The following is a 26237-nucleotide window of genomic DNA, read 5'->3' on the forward strand; positions in this document are numbered from 1 at the left end:
ACAAGAGTCCTCCCCTCTTGCGCTCTCCTGCTTGTGCTTCCTTCCAGGATCCCATTTCCCCACTTACCTCAGGACTTTGGTCTCCTTCTCCCGGTGAACCTAGTTTAAAGCCCTCCTCACTAGGTTAGCCAGCCTGCTGGCGAAGATGCTCTTCCCTCTCTTCGTTAGGTGGAACCCGTCTCTGCCTAGCACTCCTTCTTCTTGGAACACCATCCCATGGTCGAAGAATCCAAAGCCTTCTCTCCGACACCACCTGCGTAGCCATTCGTTGACTTCCACGATTCGACGGTCTCTACCCCGGCCTTTTCCTTGCACAGGGAGGATGGACGAGAACACCACTTGCGCCTCAAACTCCTTTATCCTTCTTCCCAGAGCCACGTAGTCTGCAGTGATCCGCTCAAGGTCATTCTTGGCAGTATCATTGGTGCCCACGTGGAGAAGCAGGAAGGGGTAGCGATCCGAGGGCTTGATGAGTCTTGGCAGTCTCTCCGTCACATCGTGTATCCTAGCTCCTGGCAAGCAGCAGACCTCTCGGTTTTCCCGGTCGGGGCGGCAGATAGATGACTCAGTCCCCCTGAGGAGGGAGTCCCCGACCACCACCACCCACCTCCTCCTCTTGGGAGTGGTGGTCGTGGAACCCCCATCCCTAGGACAGTGCATCTTTTGCCTTCCAATCGGTGGAGCCTCCTTCTGCTCCCTTCCCTCAGATGGGTCATCTAGTCCACTCTCCGCATTAGTACCTGTAGAGAGAACATGGAAACGATTGCTCACCTGTATCTCCATTGCTGGTGCATGGACGCTCCTCTTTCTCCTTCTGGAGGTCACATGCTGCCAAACCTCCTCACAATCCTTCTGTCCCTGCTGCACCTGCTCTGAATCTTCAGAACATTGTGGTCGTAGAAGCATCTCCTGACATCTGTCCAGGAAATCTTCATTTTCCCTTATGCAACGCAGAGTCGACACTCGTTTCTCCAGCCCTCGAACCTTCTCTTCCAATATGGAGACCAGCTTGCACTTTGTACAGACAAAGTCGCTTCTGTCCTGTGGAAGAAAGACAAACATGGCACAACCTGTGCAGGTTACAACAGCTGATCGCTCACCTTCCATATCACCGTCCTCTTAAGAGCTTCCTCACTTGCTGCAGGAAGGGCTGTGTTGGTGAGGATCTGAGTGTCTGCTGCTGGGACAGTTGGTCAGTTTGACCATGTGCTTGATTGCTTGCTTGTTTGTTTGAAAAGTGTGAATTGGGAGGACTATATGAGCTTGAAAAACATGTCATCGCAAGTGCGTTTGTTTGTTTGTTTGTTTGTTTGTTTTCTCCCAACCTTCTAATCTGTGATAACCTCAAGGACGGAGATGATAGGGGGAGCGTAGAAGCATTCTGGGGGGACTGCGTGCTCACCAGTGCTGCTGAGTTTGCTACGCTGGCCAAACAGGAAATGAAATTCAAAAGTTCCTGGGGCTTTTCCTGTATACCTGGCTAGTGCATCTGAGTTCAAAGTGCTGTCCAGAGCGGTCACCATGGAGCACTCTGGGATAGCTCCTGGAGGCCAATACTGTCGAATTGCATCCACACTATCCCAAATTCGACCTGGTGATGTTGATTTCAGCGCTAATCCCCTTGTCGGGGAGGAGTACACAAATCGATTTTAAGAGCCCTTTAAGTCGACAAAAATGGCTTTGTCGTGTGGACGGGTGCAGGGTTAAATCGATCTAACGCTGCTAAATTCGACCTAAACGCGTAGTGTAGACCAGGGCTAAGGCACTAGCCCTTCATCAGATATAACACAAAGGCCTAATTTGGTGGGGGTGGGGAAAGACAGTAACATTTGATAACACTTGTTATCCAGAGATACTATAAGTCTTTCACACTTCCTTATTTTGTTATGACGTACTCTACTTCATAGGTGAAAGCTTTTTTTGAGATCATGGTTGAAGTTTATTGATGTTTTTAAGATAAGATCTGCAAAAGTGTTTTTTTTTTTTTTTTTTTTTTTTAAATAGTTGAAGAGCAGACATTACTGTTGCTGAATGCCCAAGTACATATGATTAGAGCCATTTCAGCAAATCTATTATCTTAAATTACCTCTTTCACCCTCACTCCTTTCTTTTAGGTCTATGAAGTAAAGTTACCCTCTCTTGTAGACTCATTCCAAAGAGATGCTCCGTTAGGTACTCTGATGGCATCACAACAGTAGGTTGGAGATAAAAATAAATCTGAATACTTTATTCTCCAATATTCAGTGGTTCTGTAGTATTTTCTTTAAAATGTTGTGACTTCTAATTTCTCTTCCACATAAGCAGTTGAGGAGGTAGTCCACAAAACAATTTCTGCAAAGGCTTGCCTACACACAGGTTTTTGTACCAATTTAACTATATCAGTTTAGTAACAGCAATAAACTATACCAATATAAGCACCTTTATACCTGTATAACTGCGCAACCCCACATTGGGATTTGCACCAATTTAGCTACATCAGTTTCTAAACCAGTATAGATAAATTGATGCAAAAATTATCGGTAGACAAGCCCTGAGTAGTACGCACTGTGGAAGAAGTTTGGTAATCCCTGTATATTGCAGGAAAGAATAAAGAAAAGGTGGAGTTAAGCCAGAGAGAGAGAGAAGGCATAACAATAGCTAGAGACACGTAGTAAGTTAATTTTATTTTATATATAAAAATAGAAAATTGATTAATTTTTTTATTGTTCTTTAAATGTCAGGTTTTTTGACTGGGGTTCGGGGAGGAGGAAAGGAGGAGAGGAAACATTGCTTGGTTAGTGGGCTATTTCCTACTCCTTTCCCTTATAAAAAAAGCACTGCTTCTTATAAACAGCTCTTCAGGTGGGTTTTCGGGGAACAGTAGCAGGATTATAAAATCTACTTTCTTGTAATGTTGCCAAAGAAATTGCCCCATGAGAACTACAAACTTAGGACTTTCCGGAGACTGTTAACTGGTCCTGACTTTATAAAGTAAAACAATTGTACAAAACTGGTAAGTCTCCTCCCCTCCCCCCCGCCCCATACTCATGTTTTGCAAGATGCAAAATGAAGATGAGAAGCCTGGGTTTTTTTGCCATGGAAAATGGGATAATTCTCAAATGTCAGGCTAAAAACACGTGTGTTTACTTACATGATGATCAAATCTATTAAATAACTACTGTCTTTCTGCTCTGCAGATTTCTGCATTAACAAATGTCTCCTACAGTCTAACTATAAAGCTTAATATGAACTTTTTTTGTTGTGCCCTCCATTTAGCGGCCAGTGCAATCTTTTGGACAAACAGGAAAAAGGTCCAAGGTACAGTAGACTTGTGTGCTGGCATGCTACGGAAGTCCTTCATGCTTAATGAAGCCTTGTCACTTTGTGAAAAATGGCTTGAGTTTAGTTATAGCCTTTATTTTTGGCAGTAAAGATTTTGTTTTGCTTTTGGATTTTTGTCTTGCCTAGTTGTCTGCTTTTGTGGTTTGCCTTTATATTTTTGGTGGCTTCTTATTGCTAGAGAGAGGAAATGCCTTTCCAACACCTCTTATTTCATATTTTTTTATTAATTGGAATTATTCTGTTGTGGTGATATGATGACTTCAAAGCTGTGACTGTTTATTTTTCCCTTTCAAAAATGATTGACTTTATTTTAAAATATTAAACATGCATATTCCAGCCAATTTGTTATTCATTTGGCAGTTAATTGAGTGGAATAATATCAATTAATTGAGTGTGAGGTATTCTAATGTACATTTGTTTTTTTTAACTGTAGTTTTTAATTAAAAATACTTTTCTTTAGTCAAATACAAAGTTAAAGCTAGTTCGGAGCCTTGCTGTGTGTGAAGAATCTCCACCGCCTCCCACAGCTGAAATATCACAGGACATTCAGGTAAAAATCATGTGACTGAAGCTACTGAAACCTAGTTGAAGTCATTTGCTCGTCAAAGAATATTTGCAAGAAAGACTTACTAGTCGTGTGGTGGTGGTGGTGGTGTAGTCGTGTTGGTCCCAGAATATTAGAGACAAGGTGGGTGAGGTAATATCTTTTATTAGACCAGCTTCTGTTGGTGACTGAGACAAGCTTTCAAGCTTATTCAGAGCTCTTCATCAGCTATGTGTATGCTCAAAAGCTTGTCTTTCTCACCAACAGAAGATGGTCCAATAAAAGATATTACCTCACCCACCTTGTCAGACTTAATAGCCTTCAGTTAGATCTGTTTTAACATGCAAACAGCAAACAAAATGATTTATATTTATTTTTAAAATACTTATTTCACAAATATTTGGCAAAGAATCATAACCATCCTTTATGTCCCCCTTCACCGTTTTTTTTTTTTTTAACACACAACATAAGACCAAAATGTCCTTTGGCCAAAGTAGTGTTTGTCTTTCATCATGACCTAGAATTGTGGCTTAGATTTTTTTTATTTTTTTTTTGGTTTGGTTGGTTTGGTTTTTGGTTTTTAATTCCCAACTGCTTTAAAATGTTTTTGAAAAAGTTTTAAATTTCTCAAGCACTATTGGAAATCATTCAGATACTAAAGTAGAGAGCAGTTTTATAGTTAGAATGTAAAATAAGGTAATTTGCTAGCTTCTTATTTTTAGGAGCCATATTAAACAAACAGGTGTATGTTTTGATTTTAGCTTGAAGTTCTGCATATTGGCTTTAACAGTGGTATTGAGCTTAGTTGCTAGTAACTAAACTGGACCTTGCCTAAAATGTATAGAGGGAGGAGCGGACCTGTGCCACTCCAGTTCCTTCTCAACTGCCTGCAGCTCAAGACTGAGTTCTGTAGTGTCTGTCTAATTGACAGTTTTTTTTTTCCTTTCATTTATTTTAATGTTTTCACTTAACATGGTTTGTGCTTTGTGGAGGGGAGAGGAAAGGGGGTGTTTTCTTTCTCTTTCTTTAAGGTTGGGCCCCCCTTTTTTGCTTGGGCCTTCTCAGCCAGTGAGTTATACGCAAGACCCCAGAATTCAAGCCTTGCCAGATTTGCCACAGGTCCTTTCACCACAGTGACAAGCACTCTAGATTTCTCCACTGCCTTGGAGAGGCTCACATCCTATCAAAGTGTAAGCTCAGCTTCAAGAGCAGATCTCAAACTGAGGGAAGACTGATTAAAACAGCTTCTCATGGAGCGCTTCCTTAAACTTGGGGGGGGGGGCTGATTCTTCCCAGCCCTCCATCGCCAGCAAGCTGAGGCCAGCAGACAGCATCAGTCTCTCAGAAGACCTCTAAATATAAGAGACCCCAGTCTCCCTGATAGAGAGAAGAGAGGTCCTTCTTAGATCTGGGAACAAAGAAACCTCACATTCTTGTGTGGATACCACTGAGGCTCCTACCTGTCATGGTACTGAGGTATCAGCACCACCAAGAAAGGCTTCTTGTAACTAGTAGGCCACTGCCGAACAGCCCTGAACAACTGATTAGTCAGTACTGGCATCAGACTCTTCCAAGTGGAAGGACTCCTCAAGGAGTAAAGACTCTTTGAAGAAATCATCTTCTATTCACCTGGTACCATCTACCTTCACACAGAGCATGCAGACTGATCATCTGTACTGTCCCCAGTACCGCTGGAGGTATTTCACCCGGAGTAGCAGTCCCCTGGCTCACTAGTATTATCCAGGTTCCTCTCACACAAGAACCTTCAGACTTTGGAGGAACATCCGTCCCCTATGAGGAGGACTCTCCCTCCCGTACCAGGAAGGTTTTCCCACTTGCACCCAGGTGCCAGCTAGAACCAGCAACCCCCACCCCCAGTCATCCTCATACAAAGGTACTGTTGACCTCAGCTTCACCACTGGATACAGAAGAGGACACTTCCTCTGATTCAGAAATATTCATACAAGGCTGTACCATCTTCTCATTCCATCCTTTCTCCTTTTGAGGTGTTCCTAAGGGCAAGACCCCAGGAATCCGCCAATAGGAAAACCCCTGGGGCCCTGCTCCTTCTCCTCCTTATTCCCCTCCTCAGTGGGACTTTTGGAACCCTTGTGCCCCTTTCCTTGACCTCACATAAGATTTTCAGCCACTTGCACCCAGGTGCCAGCTAGAACCAGCAACCCCCACCCCCAGTCATCCTCATACAAAGGTACTGTTGACCTCAGCTTCACCACTGGATACAGAAGAGGACACTTCCTCTGATTCAGAAATATTCATACAAGGCTATACCATCTTCTCATTCCATCCTTTCTCCTTTTGAGGTGTTCCTAAGGGCAAGACCCCAGGAATCCACCAATAGGAAAACCCCTGGGGCCCTGCTCCTTCTCCTCCTTATTCCCCTCCTCAGTGGGACTTTTGGAACCCTTGTGCCCCTTTCCTTGACCTCACATAAGATTTTCAGCCACCAACACCTCAGGTCCCTCCATGTCCTCCTCAAGAAGTCCTTGCAGAGGAACAGGAGCTGAGAATAGAGGAGGAGACACCACCATCCCCTTTCACACCAGACTAGACAACCATGCGCCCTTCCCACTCCTCCAATGTCTTAACACATACGTCCAGAGCAGACACCAGAATCCACTCCCTCTTTTGCACTGATGGAGTCTTCTTATATGGAGCACCCATAGGGATGATAATTCAAAGACAAAGGAGGGGATACTTACCTTGTACAGTAACTGCAGTTTTGCAAGATATTTTGTCTCTATGGATGCCCCATCACTCATCCTCCTTTCCCCTCAAATTTGGTGTCCTTCCACGCTCTGAGGTTGAGAAGGAACTGGAGTGGCTGGGCAAAGCATGGGGGGACAAACGGCATGGACACTGCTAACAAAAATCTCCAGTCAAAAGTGTGTGTGTGTGTGTGTGTGTGTGTGTGTACACACTCACTCACTTTCCTCATGTGGAGCAACATAGCGACAAAACATCTGAAAGAACTCCAGATACCATACAAGGTAAGTAACCTCACCTTCTCCCAGTTGTTGAATTCAGTTATCCCAGCCTGGAAAGGTGAAGTCTGTGTGATCAGCCTGCTAGGAGGTGCCCAGGGTAATACTGGATCTGCTGAGCTACTCTCTCCAAGGGCACAAAGCACAAGCACTGCTGCTTGTCCTTGCGGTGCCTCGTTCTCTGCATACTTTTCTACTAGCAGGACTCCTCACTCTGGAGGGGCACAGGTTCTGCTACTCCCTGTTTGCTATCTTGATATAGTCTATGCCTATACACCAGCTAGCAGCAGGATTTGTTATCTCCAAGTCAGTGTGTAGGACTCAGCTCTCCTCCAGTTTCGTAAGCTTTGCTGCTTCTGTGGATCTGTTGTGTGCATTTTGTCACTGTGATGTGGGATGCAATGGTAAAGTAATGCACTTCCTTGACTTTCCCTTGCTTCTCTTATTTTCAGCCATCATTAAATGTAGCCAGTTGATAAGGAAAGCTAAAGACATTAGTTTATAGTTTTTTAAATATATGGCCAGTAAGATTAAGGGGACAGTAAAATAGAATGTTTTTAATATGAGGAACAAAAGAAATACCAACAATAGTATGTGTCTGTTACAGATAAGGATGTTAAAATAGTCAATAATAGAACACAAATAGAAGTGTTTAATAAATATTTCTGTTCTGTATTTGGAAAGAAGCTGGACAGTTTATTAACAGTTTGGTGATAAAAAAATATTTTTCTCTTCCAGCAGTAACTTGGGAGGATGTTAAACAGAAACTGCCACAGTTTAAACATCTTTTAACTTGTAGAACCATATAATTACCATCCAAGACTTTAAAATCTGCGAAATCACACTCTGAGCCATTGATATTGATATTTAACAAATCTCGGAATACTGGGAAAGCTCCAGAGGACTGGAAGAAGCTGAAGTGATGGCAATATTTTAAAAGGGTTCATGGGATGATTCTGGTAATTATAGACCAACTTCCTTGACACTGATCCCAGAAAAAATCATGGTGAGAGTGGCACAGGATTAGAAAAAATAAATAAAACATGGCAGCGTAACTTATGCAAATCAACGTGGATTTAAGGAAAGTAAGTCTTGTCAAAATAAGCTTGTTACAGTTTTTTGATGAGAGCAGAAGTTTCATCGGCAAAAGTAACTATTAGCGTAATGCACTTAAACTTCAATGAGGCTTTTGACTTAGTATCACATGACATTGTTTTTAAAATGAAAATAAAAAAGCACTATACAAAACACACAGTGGATTAAAAATTGGCTAACTGAATGATCTCAAAAAGTAATTGCAAATGGGCAGCCGTCAGTCACTGGCACCATTTCTCAACTGTCCCTCAAGGGGTCTGTTCTTGATCTGATGGTATTCAATATCTTTATCAATCAACTGGAAGAAAACAAAATCACTGCTAGTAAAGTTTGCGGATGATAGAGATTGGTGAAGTGATAAATAATTGTAAGGACAGGTCAATTATACAGAGCACTCTGGATCGCATGGTAGTCTGGGCTCACTTGAGCCTAATGTGTATTAATACTGCTAAATGCAGACATACACATCACACTTATAGGATGAGGGATTATTTTAGATAGCAGTGATTCAGAAAAGGATTTAGGGCTCATGGTGGATAATCAACTGATGGCTAAGAGAGCAAATTCAGTCCTTGGATGTATAAGGAGGAGGATATCAAGTTGAAGCAGGAAGATAGTATTACCACTATATATGGTATCAGTGAGAATATTACTGGAACATGGTGTCCACACTATTAAAATTGAGGTTGACAATCTGGAAAAGGTTCAGAAAAAAGCTACAAGAACTATTAAAGGTCTGGAGAGCCTGCTTTACAGAGATGAAAGACTCTAGTTAGTTAGTTTTTTACAAAGGAATAGGTAAAGCGGTGTTTTGATCATAATCTGATATTTTCCCCATCCAAGTACTCACAAAGTTTTTCCAGACTGGAGAGGGAAGTGGGATTGGTATTATTCCATGATAGTGTAGGTTATCTTAATATGCAATGAATTATTTTACAGTGTTGACTTTGGTATGACCACTGTCTTAGCTGGTTGATAGTTTGCCAGTTGTAGAAGGCATTGGCTGTGAAGGAGTGCCAACAAAGCTTAGGCACTTGTCCCTCTGTTACCCCTTAAAACAATTGCTGCACTACAGCACAAATGTGATACCCTTCATCTTAAATTCAACTAAATTGGCAAGAAAGTTTAAACGTCTTATGTAATGTAAATTAATTATTGTATGGAAAGCATTTCTGGTTAATATATTGTATATGCTTAAGTTGTGTCTACAATGTTTTGTTTTCTTATCTGGCTAGCATAGAAGCAGCCAAAGATGATATACCACTGTAACTTGTGGTAAAAATTAATATCCAATATGGATTAGCTTATAGTACTACATAATGAAGATGTTAAGGTCAAAATGTTGCTGCTTCTATTGCACAAGTGTAACTTTTCCCTAAGGCAGTGGTTCCCAAACTTTAACAACCTGTGAACCCCTTTCACTAAAATGTTGTCTCGTCTCGTGAACCCCCTCCTAAAAATGAATATTTCAAGGGATTTTCTCCTTTTACCTGAGTATAAATTATAAAAGCAGTGATCTTGGAAATATAAAATTTGTTTTTATGACATGCTTATTACATACTATTTATTAATTATTTATCATTACAGTATTTTTATTACATTATGAAAACAGCAACACTCTTCCAAGATCTCACTTTCATAGCGTGTATCACTTTGAATAAGCATGTTATAAAACAAGGCACCTCTGTTTCATCAAGGAGTATCAGATGTGAAACAGCATGAAGGTATTTAAGAAGCCAACTCACAGAGTTCCTCCTACACAAGCATTCAGGTCTTGAGCAGTCAAGGCAAACAACGCACGTTACAACAAAGCTTAAACTTGTTCTTCATAATAATTTTAAAAACAATACTAGCTGCTTATTTAATTTTAAAAACAGCAAACAATATCCACCTCCCTTTCCATTTCTTATAAGGAGTCTTGAAGTTTAAATCTCCTCAGTGTGATAGATATGCTTGCTTTGATCTGCTTAGCTCTTGAAAGTCCAGGGGCTCCGTGCTGCTGGCCACGTGCTGCCCGGGGTCCCTAGGGACAGGTCTATCTGCCATTAGGGAATTTTTTTCCCCGAGAACCCCCTGTAACATTTCACAAACCCCCAGGGGTTCACAAACCCCAGTTTGGGAACTACTGCCCTCGGGTATGCTATTTAGAGTCCAAGGCCAGAAAGGACCATTGTGATCATCTAATCTGACTTCCTGTATAGCACAGGCCATAGAATTTCCCTAAAATAATTCCTGGAACATATGTTTTAGAACAACCTCCAATCATGATTTTAAAATTGCCAGTGATAGAGAATCCACCACAACCCTTGGTAAATTGTTCCAGTGGTTAGTAGCCTTACCTGTTAAAAATTTATACATTATTTTCAGTCTGAATTTGTCTAGCTTCAACTTCTGGCCATTGGATTGTGTTCTGCTTTTCTCTGCTAGATTTGAAGAACCTGCTATTAAATAAATATTTGTTCCCCATGTAGGTACTTAGACTGTTAATCAAGTCACCCCTTACCTTTCTCTTTGTTAAATTAAAGATATGGAGCTCCTTGAGTTGCCTTCTACAACTGGCAAACTATCAACTGGCTAAGACAGTAGTCATATCAAAGTCAACATTGTAACATAATTCATAAATAGCCTGTCTACTTCTACTGGAGATTCCCCTGTTTATGCATCCAAGGATTACATTAGCCCTTTTAGTCACAGCATTGTGCTTGGAGCTCCATGTTCAGCAGATGATCCATGACAACCCCAAATCTTTTTCAGAGTTGCTGCTTCCCGGGATAGTCTCTCCCATCTTGTAAGTATGGAGTCTTTATTCCTAGATGTATATACTTATGTTTAGCCATATTAAAACACATATTGTTTACTTGCACCCCACTTACCAAGTGATACATATCACTCTGTATCGGTGATCTGTCATCTTCATCCACTCTCCTAATTTTTGTGTTATCTGTGAACTTAATCAGTGATATGTTTTCTTCCAGGTCATTGATAAAAATGTTAAATAGCGTAGGGCCAAGAATCAATTCCTGTGGGATCTCATTAGAAACCTCCCTGTTTAATGATGATTCCCTACTTATAATTATATTTTGAGACCTATCAGTTAGCCAGTTTTTAATGTGTTAATTTTATATTCTATTTTTAATCAAAATGTTGTGTACCAAGTCAAATGTTTTGTAGAAGTCCAAGTATATTATATCTGCACTACTACTTGCATCAAACTTGTAATCACATCAAAAAAAGATATCAAATCCTCCTGTTCACCCCTTTTAAATACTAGTGCAACATTAGCTGTCTTTCAGTCTTCTGGAACTTTCCTAGTATTCCAAGATCTATTGAAAATCAACATTAGCGATCCAGTGATGAGCTCAGACAGCTCTTTTAAAACTCTTCAATGCAAGTCATCCAGACCTGTTAATTTGAAAATGTCTAACTTTAGTAGCTGCTGTTTAACATCCTCCTGATGTACTAGTGGAATGGAAAGACTATCATCATATATTAGAAAAGAAAATGATTGGGAATGGCAATGAGCTTGTTTTTGACTCGTATTTTAATACCTTATGTCTTGTGTGCAGGAAATTCCAATCTTGTTAATATTCCGTCAAAGCTGAGGTTCATAATGTTTACTATCAACAAGGGGGGGGGGGAACTCTCTCTTTGGGTCAGAATCCTATTTCCAGAAAGCTTCAGGTGGTCTTCTCCAGAACCAAGAGTTTCAAATCTGGTTAGGATGAGAGACGTGAAATGAGTTGAACACATTTTTTATTATGGGGATCACATCATTCAACGCACTACTCTAAATATGCATTGGGCAGAAAAGCCTCCAGAGCATTTCCTTCTATGGACAGACCTAGTTAGAGGATAAATGATCTATGGTCATAAAGTTTACACAAGTGCTCTGTCATGTCCAGAGTTTCTGTAGAATTATCCAATAAGTCAATTTTTTTTTTAATTTTATGAAATACTTCTATGTTCTACTAAATAATCATGCTGGAAAGGCAATCCCAGACTGCTGGGCTGTGGCTCTAGATTTGGCCCCAGAAACAATCATTTTGTCTACTTCATAGACTTTGAGTTCTACTCGGCCCTTATGACTGATAGATTCTTGCAGAGATGAGAGATAATACCTCATGAGTGTTGAGGCTTAATTTATTAATATTTATAAAGTACTTTGAGATCCCTAGATGAGAGGTGCTACAGAAATGCAATTTTATAAAACTATATTATACAAATATAAAATTTGGAATTTTAATATTGAATGATGGAAATTGTAACTTGAGCAGTGAATCCCAGAGACTGCCGTTTAGTATTAGACCTTTTCAGTTTGGTCTTACATTACAAGGTGCTTACAAAGAGAATACCTTATCTAGACAAATGATGGCAAGTGAATAGCTAATTTCTTCAAAAATTGGACGCTTTAGGATTGTATGCGGCCTCCGGTAAATAAAGATCTTCATCAACTTCATAAAGGGAAGACTGTTTCTATCTTAGTAATTTATTTGCCTATGAGTCCATCATAGTCTCTTAATAGGGTTGAGATTTTTCTCCTTTAAAGGACATTTTCCTTAGAATAATTAAAAAAAAAAAAAAAAAAGCCAAAGGAAGAATATATGAAAGTCAAGGACTATTTTATATGTTCATTCAGTGGCATGGATTTTTTCACTGGGTCACCACTTATGCTTGTTAATTCCAGAGGCTGTGGGTGAAAGCTGAGACCAGGCCCTGAATCCTTTTAAGTCAAATTCTAGAGCTCTTGAGGACTCAGAAAGTGAGGATGAATTTTAGGATACTTTACAAGCTGGGTAACTCAGATGACTATTAACAGTGGAAGTGAAGAATATATCTCAGTGTATGTGAACAGAGAAGCGAATGAAGAGCTCTGATGAGAGAGTTGAATTTCAGTGTGGATTCTTTTAAGGCAATATGCCTAGAGTAAATATCCTCACCACTGACAGACCAAAGCACACACAGCCTTACCTAGGGAATAAAAGCTAACCATAGATTTTTTTTTTCTATAACTTTCCAGGCAAGTGGGTCATACTTCATTAGACTCTTCAGCCTTTGAGGCACAGGAAGCTTTCCATCACAGTCCTGGGGAATCAGTGGTGGTAGAAGAAATGCATCCATTCGATTGGGGCATTCCTTTTTACCATTGTTAAGGCTACGATTTAGTCACGGGTAGTTTTAGTAAATAGACAGTAAACAAAAATTCATGGCCTGTGACCCATCTGTCACTTTTGCTATATACCCTGACTAAAACTTGGAGGGGGGGGGGGGGGGGGGCTGCTCAGGGGTGCCATGGGTGCTGGGGGAGGGCAGTCCGGGTACTCATGGGGGGGGGGAGGGGGGGGGGACAGCGCTGCATGGCCCAGGACCCCGCTGGTGCTGGGGGAGAGGGAGGTTAGCAGGGCCAGCAGGCTCCCTACCTGGCTCCGTGCCTCATCTCTTCCTCCCCCCACCGCCCCCCGCGAGCAGCAGAGTTTGGATGTGGGAGGGGGCAGGGGGTTGGAGCACAGGATGGGGTGAAGCGGGCTCTGGGTAGCGCTTACTGGGGGGGGGGGGGCTCCCTGGAAGCGGCGACATCCCCTCGCTCAACTCCTAGGCGGAGGCATGGCCACACAGCTCTGTGCGCTGCCTCTGCCCAGAGCACTGGCTTCACAGCTCCCATTGGCCTTCAAGTGGAGGCAGCGTGTGCCGCAGAGCTGCCTGTCCACACCTCTGCCTAGGAGGTGAGTGAGGGGGATATCGCCGCTTCCGGGGAGCACTCCAACCCGCTGCCCCCTCCCACACCCATACTCTGCTGCTGGGGGATGGGGTGCGGTGGCCCAAGACTCCCCCAGCAGTGGCCAGTGCAACTGGCTCAGGGGCTGCCTGAACTGCCCCTGAGCTAGGCGCACCAGCTGCTGCCAAAGTCATGGAGGCCACGCAATCCGTGACAAATTCGCAGCCTTATCCATTGTTATAGGGCATTATTAGGAAAGAAATTTAAACAAAGTTGATTTATTAACCAAGATCTTTAAACAATTGTTGTACATTTTCTATTTGGGATAAGTGTAGAGTGAGCAATTGTCAGATGAAACTGGGTGAAATTAATGGGGATGGGAGGGAAATGGTGGTGATGTGAAAATTCTCTTTTTACCTACTGACGTAGTTCTGACTTATAAAAGGAAGTGGAATAGCGTATCATAGTGGTGGATCCAAGTTATGCTAACCCAGTTTCCTAGTGAGAAATTAACTGTTTCCTTTTTCTAAGTTAACATAAAGACAATAAAGTAGGTAACTGAAGAGCCACCAGTTTTTTTTAGTTCAGATGAAGGGAAGAAAATAATTGCTTATTCATACTATACTCAGGTTTGTAGTGAGTTGAGAAAGAAGATTTTTGTGTGGAAACTACAGGTTTTCAGCCAAATGAATCTTTTGGACTAAGACGAATACATGGAAGAGCAAAATATTTGTGATTAGTAATGGCAAATACTGAACTTTTAGATGTCTATAGAAAAATAGCATGTACTGTAGGTAACTTGAACAATTCAGTATTTATTGTTTTGGTTTTCAGATAATGTAGAAATTCAGCAACATTTGTTAGACCTATTAATTTTCAAATGTTGAAAATGCATAGCAATGCCATATGCAGATGTCGTCACACAAATAAATTAAAACTGGTGCTGTCACCCTCGCGGGCAGCCTCAGCAGAGATTAAACAGGTATGAAGGCCAAGTTACCCTGTCACCTGTAGGCTTAGTCTTTAGTTTAGATTAAATTAAAAAGGAAACTTTTGTGTTCTATTTGGGGGGGATTCAGTCTCTGACAGTGTATCCAGTTGAATAAATATATTCCGATTTTGTGATGGATTACATGAAAATATACTTTGCTAGCAAACCTATATTAAACTAAAAATTCTAGGTATAAATAACTATTTGCTATTATCTTAATACACTAAACTATTAAAGAAATGTAAACAACTTGTTGGTGAAATTGGGAAAGCTGGTCCCCCTTTGAACCTATTTGTTCAAGAAGTTCTTGTCATTGGTGTTGTGCTATGAAAGCTTACTTAGCATTCTCAATGTGGTTGCTTGGTGGAGTGAGTAAAAGCTGGCAATGAGGAGCCTAATTATCAACTGAGCGATTCACTATTTAAAAAATTGGCCTATACTTTATTTTTTTTAAAGACCTAGAACACTTTAATATAATCGTGAAATGGGATATGTCCTTGAGATGTATGTGCGCTCTAAAATATTTAAATGCGTCTACTTTCCATATCTTCTCTATACATTTTGATAAGTTTTTGTTTGAAGTGGGTTCTCTGATTCTAAGAGGATCTGAAGACAGTTATTACACTGGTTACTTTTCCATTATGAACGAACATGTTACAAAGCAATTTTCTGGTACAGCCATAGCTCACTTAAAATAGTTTCCATTATGACTGATCTTACTTTTCAACAGGAGAAAATTCAGATCCAGTTAACGCAGTCTTTTGAGAAAGAAGAGAAGCCCACAAAAGATGAAACGGAAAAGGAAAAATCCAGTGATAAATTGTCCAGAAAAATGTTATCAAGAGGTTTGTTATCACTCTGCTTTTAAATTATATTTTAAGTAAACTATCTATGATGTAGACGTCCATATTAATAACCCTGAGTGACTTTGATGGAATAATTACTGTAAATAATTCTGCTGTGCTGAAAGTCAAATGCATATAGTTTTTCAGCAAAGACTTCAGGCCTGATTCTTCTTTGGAACCTCACCCCAAGGTCCACTTGTGCATGTGCAGTTTCTGTGTGTAAACACAACATGCACAACTTTTGATGCACTAACGTTTGCACTTGGGTGAACAGCAGATCCCCTCTCTTTAATTTTTCATGGTGGTGGTTGAGAAATGGATGGAATTTACTTGCTTCAATTTAGAGAGAGAGAAAACTGATAAGCCTAAATGTGACCTACTCTTTCAGTGTATCTGTTTGTGGACAGTGTAATTCTTTGTGTTTGGAAACCGATGCTTAAATGTCATTCATTGCCAGAATCCCAATATTAAGAAGATAGTATGAGTACATAATAGGTGGAGGGAAAATTCATTGAGGAAATAATTTGATTTTAACCTTCTAAGGTGTAATTGAAAACTTACCTCACTTTTAAAAATAAGGGGGAAAAAAATCTCTTATTAGGGCTAGGGGGAGGGAATCTATTTCAGGAGGTACCATCTCTTGGGGTGCTTCCCAGTTTGCAGGAGAGAGTGCATGCTAAAGCAGACATACTTCCCTCCCTGATGCAGGGAGAGATGAAGATGGTGGGGCTGTTGCCTGCCCTTATCCCCACATACCTTTTGGGATAGTTGATTCTAAAGGGGCTGTACGAGGGAGCAGTCCTTGTGCACCCAGGAGTTTGGGAGCTGAGATTATGCCTTGGCTTTATATGGGAGAAGCAAATGGGGGAGGAGGAGTACCATTGTACTACTCTTTTTCCCCATGTTCATGAGAAGCCAATATTCTTACAGAAATTTGTAACTGCTTTTTGAGAGGTCCCTAAAAAGAAAAAAGACTTCTAAATTCTTCAGAATGAAGATGGGAGTGGTTCAATAGCAGGAGTAAAAACATCCTGAACATTGACAGTGTTGTGGACTGGTTTGCTAAGGACAAGCTATTCTTTTCAATTTACCAAAAACTTAGAGGATAACTGAGATAGCAGATATGCAAAAATAATACACATTTCTTCCTGTCCCTGGTGTACAACACTTTATTAAATGGCAAAACTTTGAGTATATATGTTAGCTGATGGATGATCCTGAGGTTTTAAGTCAGCTTTTGTTCAAATAAATTACCCCCAAACACTTATCCAGACATCTTGAATCAAATAAATTGTGCTGCAGTGCCATAAAACCAGTATTTTTTTAAATGAAATTTCTAGTACTTATATTTACCATGTACTTCAAACCCATAGCAGCCTTTCTTGTGTCATTTCAGTGCCTCTTTTCCTTGTTGGAAATCAGAAGTTCACATAAATTAAAATAGTTGTGATACAGGAATTAAGTGAGGTGTTTTTTGTTTTTTTGTCCTCAAATCTTGAAATCAAGTTTTGGGTGGGGAAAGCCACACTATGATTGTTCTTTTAACCTAACCAGTGTGTTTATCGTTTAATGTTCCCTAAACAAATCATGAAAGAAATTATTCTCTTCAAAATGATGATAGGGAATTAAAGGCAGAGTAATAGACTTAAAACCGTTGCCTATCTCTACTATTCTATCTTGTTACATGTCACTTGGTAGTTTAAGCACTTTAACTTGTAAAGTGTGCTGAAAATAGAAACTTGCCTAATGTTAGAGTTCAGTTACCCATTGATGATGCTAAATTGTTATAGTTTAAAAACTGATAATTACACAATTTTACCAAAATTACTAAAATAAAGTGCACATCATTTTTCAGCTTTATAAATGTTTGACCAGGAATGCTCCTGGAAATTTGGCATCTTGTTTTCAAGAGCAATTGAGAGCAGGCTGGATTAAGGCAATCCAGGACTGACCAGCATGGGCAGCTGGAGCCTAGGCACAAGTCTATGCTATTTTTCACTTGGAAATGAGTTGGAGCTTCAGCATATCTTTTTAAGAAGAGAGCCCTAAGAATTAGAACAGTGGGAGGTGCTCAGATATTGCAGTAATGGGTGCCAATACATAGTTCAAAGGTAGATAAAATTTCTTTGTGCATCACCTATTCTGAGGCACAAAGCATAGGCACCCAAGCTAATAGGGGTTGAAAATCGCAGGAACCAGAAGAGGCACTACGTAACCTGAAATGTTTGCTCTCATGAGGAGATATTTGGAAGTTGTTGAAGAGAAGTCACAGAAGGCGTCTCTTAAATGTGTAATTCCACTGAAGGAAAGGTACACCGAATGGGAGCTTGTAGCAATACATGATAAATCATGCATCACAAAGGTTAGACTTGTACTTTTTAAAGTATTACATGTCACCTAGAGCAAATCTATAATGCTTGAAAATATGCAGTTACCTCTGTTAACTGACAAAAGTAGTAATAAAACCTACGATTCCACATTGGATCTGCAAAATGAGACTTTGTTGCTTGTATGTCTTTTCCTTAGCTACTATAGAGACAAGGTGGGTCTTTCATTGGACCAACTTCTGTTGGTGAACTAAACAAGCTTTTGAGCTACACAGAGCTCTTCTTAGCTATTGGGAGGCTGAGTTTACCGAGTTAAGAATGGTATCTGTTGATCAGCTAATGCGCGATATATGCATCTAAATCTTAGATTTACCAGATTCCAAGTTTTAGTTATTCATTCATTCATTTATATGAACAGCACCTTAAAAATGTAGTAAGAACCATGTGTTCAAAGATTGAGCACATGATCTTTTCAATAACATCATGTTATGTTTTTTATAGATTCCAGCCAAGAATACACAGATTCAACTGGCATAGATCTACATGAATTTTTAGTAAATACACTAAAAAACAATCCCAGGTAAATTAAATTAAAATGTTTTGAATTAACTTAATTTTTCTATCTCTTTTTAGTTTTTAATTAATCTGCTGCATGTTGAGAGCTTTCACTAGAAACACCTTAGCTTGCAAAGGTCTTAAACATGATCTTGTATAGTTGATGTGGAGTGTTTAAACATTTTAAAACACTGGCTCCCCTGTACCCTAACTGACCTGGGCCCTACACTTATCCGTGTTATGAGTTCAATAGGACTACTTATGTTTACAAATTTACTGATAAGTGTTTGCAGGATCAGCATCTTTGTGTAATATTTTTACTTGGCTATGCAAAAATATGGTACGTTGCAATAACTAATTTGGTGTTGAATAGCAGGTCCTGAGGTTTGTTTTTTTTCGATATGTAACACCCCTTCAGATGTAGTTATAGTAAGAAAAGCATCTCTCAAACTCACTCATTGGTGTTGTCAATATGGGCCAAACCCTGCCTCAAGTTATATGGGTGTAAATTCCAATGACTTCAGAGGGAGCTTCCTCTGTGGAACCGAGAGGAGGAATGTGTCCCTTTGTGTCTACAAAATGCGTGTGCTGAGTTTACAACCCCACCTCTTCTTCTTATCAATGCCACATAACTAATATAGCTACTCTTCTTTTTTTTCTGCTTTTGCACATCAAGAAACAAATCTTCCTTAAAAACAACAACGAGTCTGGTGGCACCTTAAAGACTAACAGATTTATTTGGGCATAAGCTTTCGTGAGTAAAAACCTCACTTCTTCAGATGCGAGGTTTTTACTCACGAAAGCTTATGCCCAAATAAATCTGTTAGTCTTTAAGGTGCCACCAGACTCGTTGTTTTTGTAGATACAGACTAACACGGCTACCCCCTGATACTTGAAATCCTTCCTTAACCTCTTTGGACCTCCAGGGTCTCTCTGGCGACAGATTTGACCTGGTTCTACTGTGCAGGGGTGAGCAGGATTTAGGGGTACCAACAAAACTATTTGAGATACAGGGAGGAGTTGGGCAACAGGATCTACTGCACATCTTCTGGTTCTTTCTCATAAGTAAGAAGAGGTCTCAGGGCCCAGAAGAGACATCCTAGGCAAAATCAGCTTTGCTATCACTCTTCAATCTGTTGGAGGATACTGTAGGGCATAACCAACACATTGAGTCTGGTATTTAACATCTTCAGTTTCATATAATTGTAAAATTTATACAATGTTTCTGAAAACATTTTTTTAAAAATTTAAATGTCAGGGCTTGATTTTTCTACTCTTCTTTTCAAACTGTCAAACATGCTCCCTTTTTGTGGACTTCTGTCTTATCTAACTTGTACAAAGTCCATCCCCAGGGTACGTGAGCTCCAAATTCATGGGTCTTGTTATTACTGGGATAAGAATACTGCTGTAGCTATGACTGGCTTGATTGGTGTGGATAATGTTTTTTCCGCCTGAGAACCATGCAAGCCAAGCTGTATAATACAGCCATCTTTCAGTAGTTTTTATCGTGATGCTGATCCAAATGATATAAGGGCCACAGTTTTCACTGAAACAGTTGTTTTGTACTGTTTCTCTTTTAAAGCTACACTAGCTGTGTTAGTGACTGATTTTATATTTATAAATGAAAAAGTTTAGTTAATCATGAGCAGTTGTGAGTTTAGAAAACATTTAAGATACTGCTGCTGAGATGGACTTTTTCTCCTCCCTCTCCACCAAAAACAGTTTTTTAACCATCCTTTCCAGTTTAGGTAACTTTTTTTAAAGTTACAATCCGAAGTATCTAACAAGAGACAAGAAGTGAATACAACAAACTGGAGGGGAGTACAAGGAAACAATGAAATAGTACTGGTCAGCATGAGAGACCGTAGTCTCAGTGCATGAGCTGCCTAGCTGTTGTCACGACTTGAAGCTGTTGGCAAGGCAAATGAAGACCGGAAAGATTGTGCAAATTTGTAACAGTGAGAGTAATTAACCATTAGAACAAAGGGAATGTGATAGCTGGGGATGGATAGCTTCTCTATCACTTTAAGTCTTTAAATTAAGATTGGGTATTTTTCAAAAAGACATGCTGGCTCAACCAGAAGTTAAGGGCTTGATGCAGGTGTTACGGGGTGAAATTTTGTGGCCTGGATTTTGCAGGGGATTGGACTAAATGATTGTAATTATTTCTTTTGGTCTTAAAATCTAAGCATCCGTGAAATTTTTAACATTAGTTGAATTTAGTGCTGCTGAAAGATGACAGGTTACATGAAAATGTAGTACTGGCAGCAGCAGGTCAAGCCTCCCCTTGCTCCTCCATCAGTTTGTCTCAGTCTTGACCTGGATGAATTGCTTCTAGGGCTGAAAGTTCAGTAAATTTTCCATTCCCATTAATTCCTTGGTGCCTTTACTGAGGCTTCAAATAAAAGTTCTAATTAATGCCAATTGTATTCATAATTGTGGTAATGGGGACACTAAGAACTGTATTGAAACTCACGTTATTTAAGTTACAAGCAGCCATCAGATGGTAACTACTTTCACTACTTGCCTGGGCCATATTTGAAAAAAAGATGAAAATGAAGTATTTTATCTTTTATTCATGGTTTTATGTTCATAGTTATGAATTTGAAGAAGAAATTGAGAATGAAGATCTGCAGTTGACAAAAATAATAAAATGGGACTCTTACATATTTTCATTAAAGAATGTTTTATAATCATATTTTAAAAACTCTTCATGTATTGTTATCTATAGGGAGCTATGAAAAGGGCAAAGAAATTCAAGTGTGTATATATATTTTGTGACATATTGCCTTGTTTTATTTTGGTCCTGTATAGAAGACGCCAGAGTCTAAGTTACAGGGAGAAATTGCACGTTTTGGATGGTCAGTGTTTTCAATGTTATGGGCTGGATGGAAATTTTGGGGCACCTTGGCGAGCCACGTGCAGAAATATAGTTCTAGATTCTAGAATCAGATAACCTTTTAGAATTTAGCCATTAAGGCATTAATGGGGTTAAGAAGTATATAGTTCAATTACATAAGAAAATAGCACCCCTCTTACTTGAACTTGAATGACATATCAAGGCAAGGACACTCCTAGAAATTTTTCTAATGGTATGCATTCCCCTCCCCTTCCTACCTCAGGGAAGAGACAGGCAGTTTGCCCTACTGTGGTCAGTGTGTTTGCTGAGACCCTTTGGCCTGTGCAGGAGTGAAGAGTTCCCCCCACACACTTTGGAGTAGGGGGTGCCAGCTGCACTGACCATAGGAGAGGCAGAGACAGGGGACCAGCCCCCATTCCCTTTCCCACCTCCCATCCCCGCCGCCTTCTTGGCCTGTTCAGAGGCTGCAGAGACCCAGCAACTGCTGATACCCCTCCTGGCCATGCCCAAGACAGCAGTGTGGACAGCCCCATGGCCAGCGACCCATCTCCTGCACAGGAGGTAACTGTCTTTTGCGCCATGCCCATTTGGGAGTCCTGCTTACCCATATCAACCAGCAGGGACCACGATTGTAGTGATTTGAAGCCATTTTATTCTTTTCATTTGATCACATCATCTCAATGACTGTTCTTTTTGCTGACTCTCATGGGAAGAGAGAGATTGAGAGGACTCTTTGTATTCTGGTTTCTTACAAGACAGAACAATTCTACTCTAAAAATCCACACACACACACTAGCAAATTAGATACCTTGTGGTGGTCCTGGTAAACTGCCATCGTTGCCTGGTCGTTAGGGGAACGGATGTTATCTGTGCATGTTTAAAAATCATATATTTGCAATTCTGGAGTGTTTCCTATATGAGTGTTGTATTTTATTTTCAGGGACAGAATGATGCTGCTGAAATTAGAACAGGAAATTTTAGATTTCATTGGTAATAACGAGTAAGTGCTGCAATTTTAACAAAAAAAATTATTCAAAAGTATTTTTGTTGTTTCGTAAAATGAATACTTTTCTCTTCCAGAATTCCACGCAAAAAGTTTCCCCCCATGACATCTTACCATAGAATGCTGTTGCACAGAGTAGCTGCTTACTTTGGATTGGAACATAATGTGGACCAGAGTGGGAAGTCAGTGATAATAAACAAAACTAGCAATACGAGAATGTAAGTTGTCATAATTTTGAAATAATTCTTCGAATTTTGGTGCATGGATTTACTCTCAAGGCCAATTGACAATGATACCAAATCTGCAGCCTCAGGAGTCAATCAACACTTGGGAGCCCACTTTTCCAAGGATGGGCGCCAGTGAGATCTTTATTGTTCATTTGGTGCTATGTGATGTGGAATATGAAAGTCCATATTAAAGGTGTCACGTTAATAAGATCCTTAGCTGTTGGTGAGATCAGAGTATGTATTGCAGCCCTGGATGGGTCACATCACAGGCTCTGTCTTTGTATTTAAAAAAAAAAATTCCATTAATTCTGTAACTATTCAGAAACACACACCACTACTTCTAGATACATTCCTTGTTGCTTCCCTGTGGGAATAAGCGGTGGCCCCTGAACTAGAATGATAGGACAGCTTGTGGCAAGTGGAGTGATAAGGGGTCTCACTGAATTTAGGTTTCTATCATGTGGAGGCCCACTTGATGGGGGAGTGGGGTTGGGAAGGTCTTCAGCATTGCTTGAACCGGCTTTGTTTACTTTACCATTTGCATTTTTAATTATAACTTTTAAGGTAAAAATTGTATATATATTGTCAGTTTTTTCTCTCTAAATGTTCTTGAATTTGATTAAAATTTTTAGTGTTTTGATTGTGTTCAGAATTTAAGAATCCAGGTTTAAAGAACAATTGGACAACTTTGAAAACAGCTTTCAGTAATAATATCTTAAATGTATATATTAACTTTCATCCCAATGTTAAGTAATTAATACATATAGCTGGGTGGAAGGTAGAAACCAAATTGACAATCACAGCTATACAACTGTGGGGGTTGGGACATTCTTGCTAAGGACACAGGGCAAACCCCTATTACATAAGGAGACATGGGTGTAACGTTCCCCGGTGTTATCTGGATCAGAATCTGCTAGGTCACTCCAATCCTCGACTCTGGGAGCCAGCCTTACCCTGCTCTGCTGTGAGAACCCCTACTACCAGGCTGTTCACGCACAGCCTATAGCATGTAAGCTGCTCCCAGTTACATGAGTGAGCACTTTTGGCCAGCCGCTGTTTGGATTGTGCAACCAAATGACACTAGCCAATATCTCCAGTCCCAGACATAACCCTAGGAACCTCCGTCTTGCAGTGTCCAGTTATGCCCATTGGACGCTGCAAGCTTATATGAGTTTATCAATTTAACAAAGAAATTGATATGTACCAGGCTTGTTATCCCAAGGTGAATCTCTTGACACGCTTCAAACCAAACACACTCCTTCAGGTAGAATAAACAAACAAATGTATTAACTACCAAAAGATAGATTTTAAGCGATTATAAGTCAAAGTACAACAAATCAGATTTGGTCAAACGAAATAAAAGCAAAACGCATTCTAAGCTGATCTTAAGACTTTCAGTGCCCTTACAAACTTAGATGCTTCTCACCATAGGCTGGCTGGTTGCCCTTCAGCCAGGCTCTCCCCTTTGATCAGCGCGTCAGTCACTTGGTGGTGGTGTCTGTAGATGGAGGTGGAAGAGAGGAAGAGTATGGTAAATGTCTCTCCCTTTTATCATGTTCTTTCTTCCCTCTTGGCTTTGCCCCTGCCCCCCCCTTCAGGGTCAGGTGAGCATTACCTCATCGTAGTCCCAGACTGACCAAGGGAAGGGGGGTGACTCTCTCGAGAGTCCAACAGATCCTTTGTTGCTGCCTAGGCCAGTGTCCTTTGTTCCTGTGAGGCTGGGCTGGGTTTGTCCCATACATGCCCTGATGAGGTGTGAACTGCCCCTCTGCTCCTGGAGAGTTTTGCCTGGGCTTGTTTTAAGCCATGAGGACACATTTTCAGCCTCATAATTATATACATGAAATTACAACCTATTACATTACTATAACAACAATGATCAGTGCATCATAAGCCTTCCAAAGACACCTGACATGATAAACTTTGCATTGGATGCTACACAATCCTATTAGATGGATAAACATCGGGGTTCAGGGTGTTCCTCTGAAATAGAGTGTCACAGTGGGATCATGAGATTTTCAATATCCACACACAGTATAGGTTTCATCCAAAAGACCTGTTTGTCTTCTACACATACTTCCGCGCATGTGCGCACACAGCCTGTGTAAGAAAGATGAAGTCTGATTTAACCCTGCTGATACATTAAACTCTCTAGCTCTAGCAAGTCTAGACCCATTTGAAACCCAAGATTTACAACACAAAGCTATTCTCTCTGAACCATTCTGCTAATACACTTTTTTGTACTTTTTGGTTGTTTTTATTACTCAGTATATTTGCATGAAACAGGATCTTTGAGAGAGGCATGTTCTAGTGGTTTGGACACAAATCTAGGATCTGGGAGGGCCTGAGTTCTAATCCCAGTGCTAACATGGCGATTTTGGGGCCACAAAATAATCTAATCCGTTTACCTCAATTTTGTAATCTGTAAAATGGGACTAGTAACACTCTGACGGGCATTAGGTTTAACCAATAGATGTTTGTAGGGTACTTTGAAGATGGAAAGTATATATATAAATTTTGAGGTACTAAATATTTTTACTATTCAAATCCATTTGGTTTTGCTATAAATTCCCTACCTGAAGTTATACTTCCATATTTCTCAAATAAGGCATTTCCATGCCCACAAAGTCTGATGTCTCAGACCCAGGATTATGATTACTTGAAGTGGGGAATAAATAGCAGTAGCAGAAGAACTCTTAATTGCAAACTGGAATGTTTCTTTTTAAAAACAAAACCACCACCCAGCAATCTTGGAAGCCCTAATAAATGCAATTACTAATTAGCAGGCATTTCATCTAACCTATAGACAGTAGGATGATTTTTTTTTAAGGTTTTCAGTATTCTTATTTTAAATCACTTGGGATATAAAATAAGAATTTAGAAAGAAAATCTTGGAGATCTGCTCCATATTGAATAAAACCAAACTTACCTTTTCCTCATAGGCAGATTCCCCGCTCCAGCGTCGATCAGTGGTGTTACTGATATCAACAACCCAGTCCACACTGGGACGTCTCAGTGGAGTGGGAAGTTGGTGATTGCAGGGCAGTAAATTCAGGGACCTTTAAAAGAAAGAGGTAAGACAGTCTAAAGGTTCTCTGAAATGCCTGCTAATTATGTTTGGGCATCCAGCAACCATTTAGTTAGGTTTGGTTAAAAGTACTGCAGTTCACATTATAAAGAAAAAAAATCCTGCTTTTATACAAATGCTCTGAGTAATAACTTAAAAAAACCCCCAAAATACAGACTCTATAGATATATATATATATATAATATGTTATACTCTTCAATAGCCAAATTCCTTCCAGTTTTCTGAGAACTGATCATGCGACTGTAAATAATTTAGCATAACTGCCATTGTTGTCAGCAGTTTTTGGTATCTAACAGTAGTTTGGAGAGGGTCTCATGATCCATTCATAAGGTAGGTGGATTTAAAAAAAAAACAAAAAACTCCTCATGAACTCTAGCTTCCTGCATTCTTGCAAGACTTCTGCTTGCATGCATGACTGCATTCTTCCTCCTTCTGCCTTTTTCTATTTTTTATTTTAATAGTTTAATTTGTTTTCCATCACTCCCATCTCCTTATGTTCTTATTTCCCTTGAAATAAGTTGTGGTTGTTTAAACAGTGGACACTTATCATTCAGCCTCATGCACGTCCTAAATTCCCTTGCATTGCTACAACTATGGATTATGAGAAACTTATGAGTCCTCAGTGAAACCTGCTTTGGGAATTGAAAACATGCTTTGAAGGAATAG

The 26237-nt window shown here is 40.1% G+C and overlaps 1 protein-coding gene across 17 annotated transcripts in view; it reads left to right on the forward strand.

The window, feature by feature from the left end:
* Positions 1–26237, forward strand: part of R3HDM1 (R3H domain containing 1) — a 109685-nt gene that overhangs the window by 15014 nt on the left and 68434 nt on the right. For 11 of the 17 annotated variants that reach the window (XM_065560505.1, XM_065560518.1, XM_065560506.1 and 8 more), the window contains exons 3-8: positions 3256–3297; positions 3782–3871; positions 15397–15511; positions 18340–18418; positions 22194–22253; positions 22334–22474. In XM_065560505.1, coding sequence (XP_065416577.1) covers positions 3256–3297; positions 3782–3871; positions 15397–15511; positions 18340–18418; positions 22194–22253; positions 22334–22474 — 527 coding nt within the window. The remainder of the gene's footprint in view (positions 1–3255; positions 3298–3781; positions 3872–15396; positions 15512–18339; positions 18419–22193; positions 22254–22333; positions 22475–26237) is intronic. The other 6 variants (XM_065560513.1, XM_065560519.1, XM_065560521.1 and 3 more) reach the window with 4 other exon arrangements.

The sequence above is a fragment of the Chrysemys picta genome, chromosome 11, assembly GCF_011386835.1.
Source record: "Chrysemys picta bellii isolate R12L10 chromosome 11, ASM1138683v2, whole genome shotgun sequence".
NCBI classification, from domain to species: domain Eukaryota; kingdom Metazoa; phylum Chordata; order Testudines; family Emydidae; genus Chrysemys; species Chrysemys picta.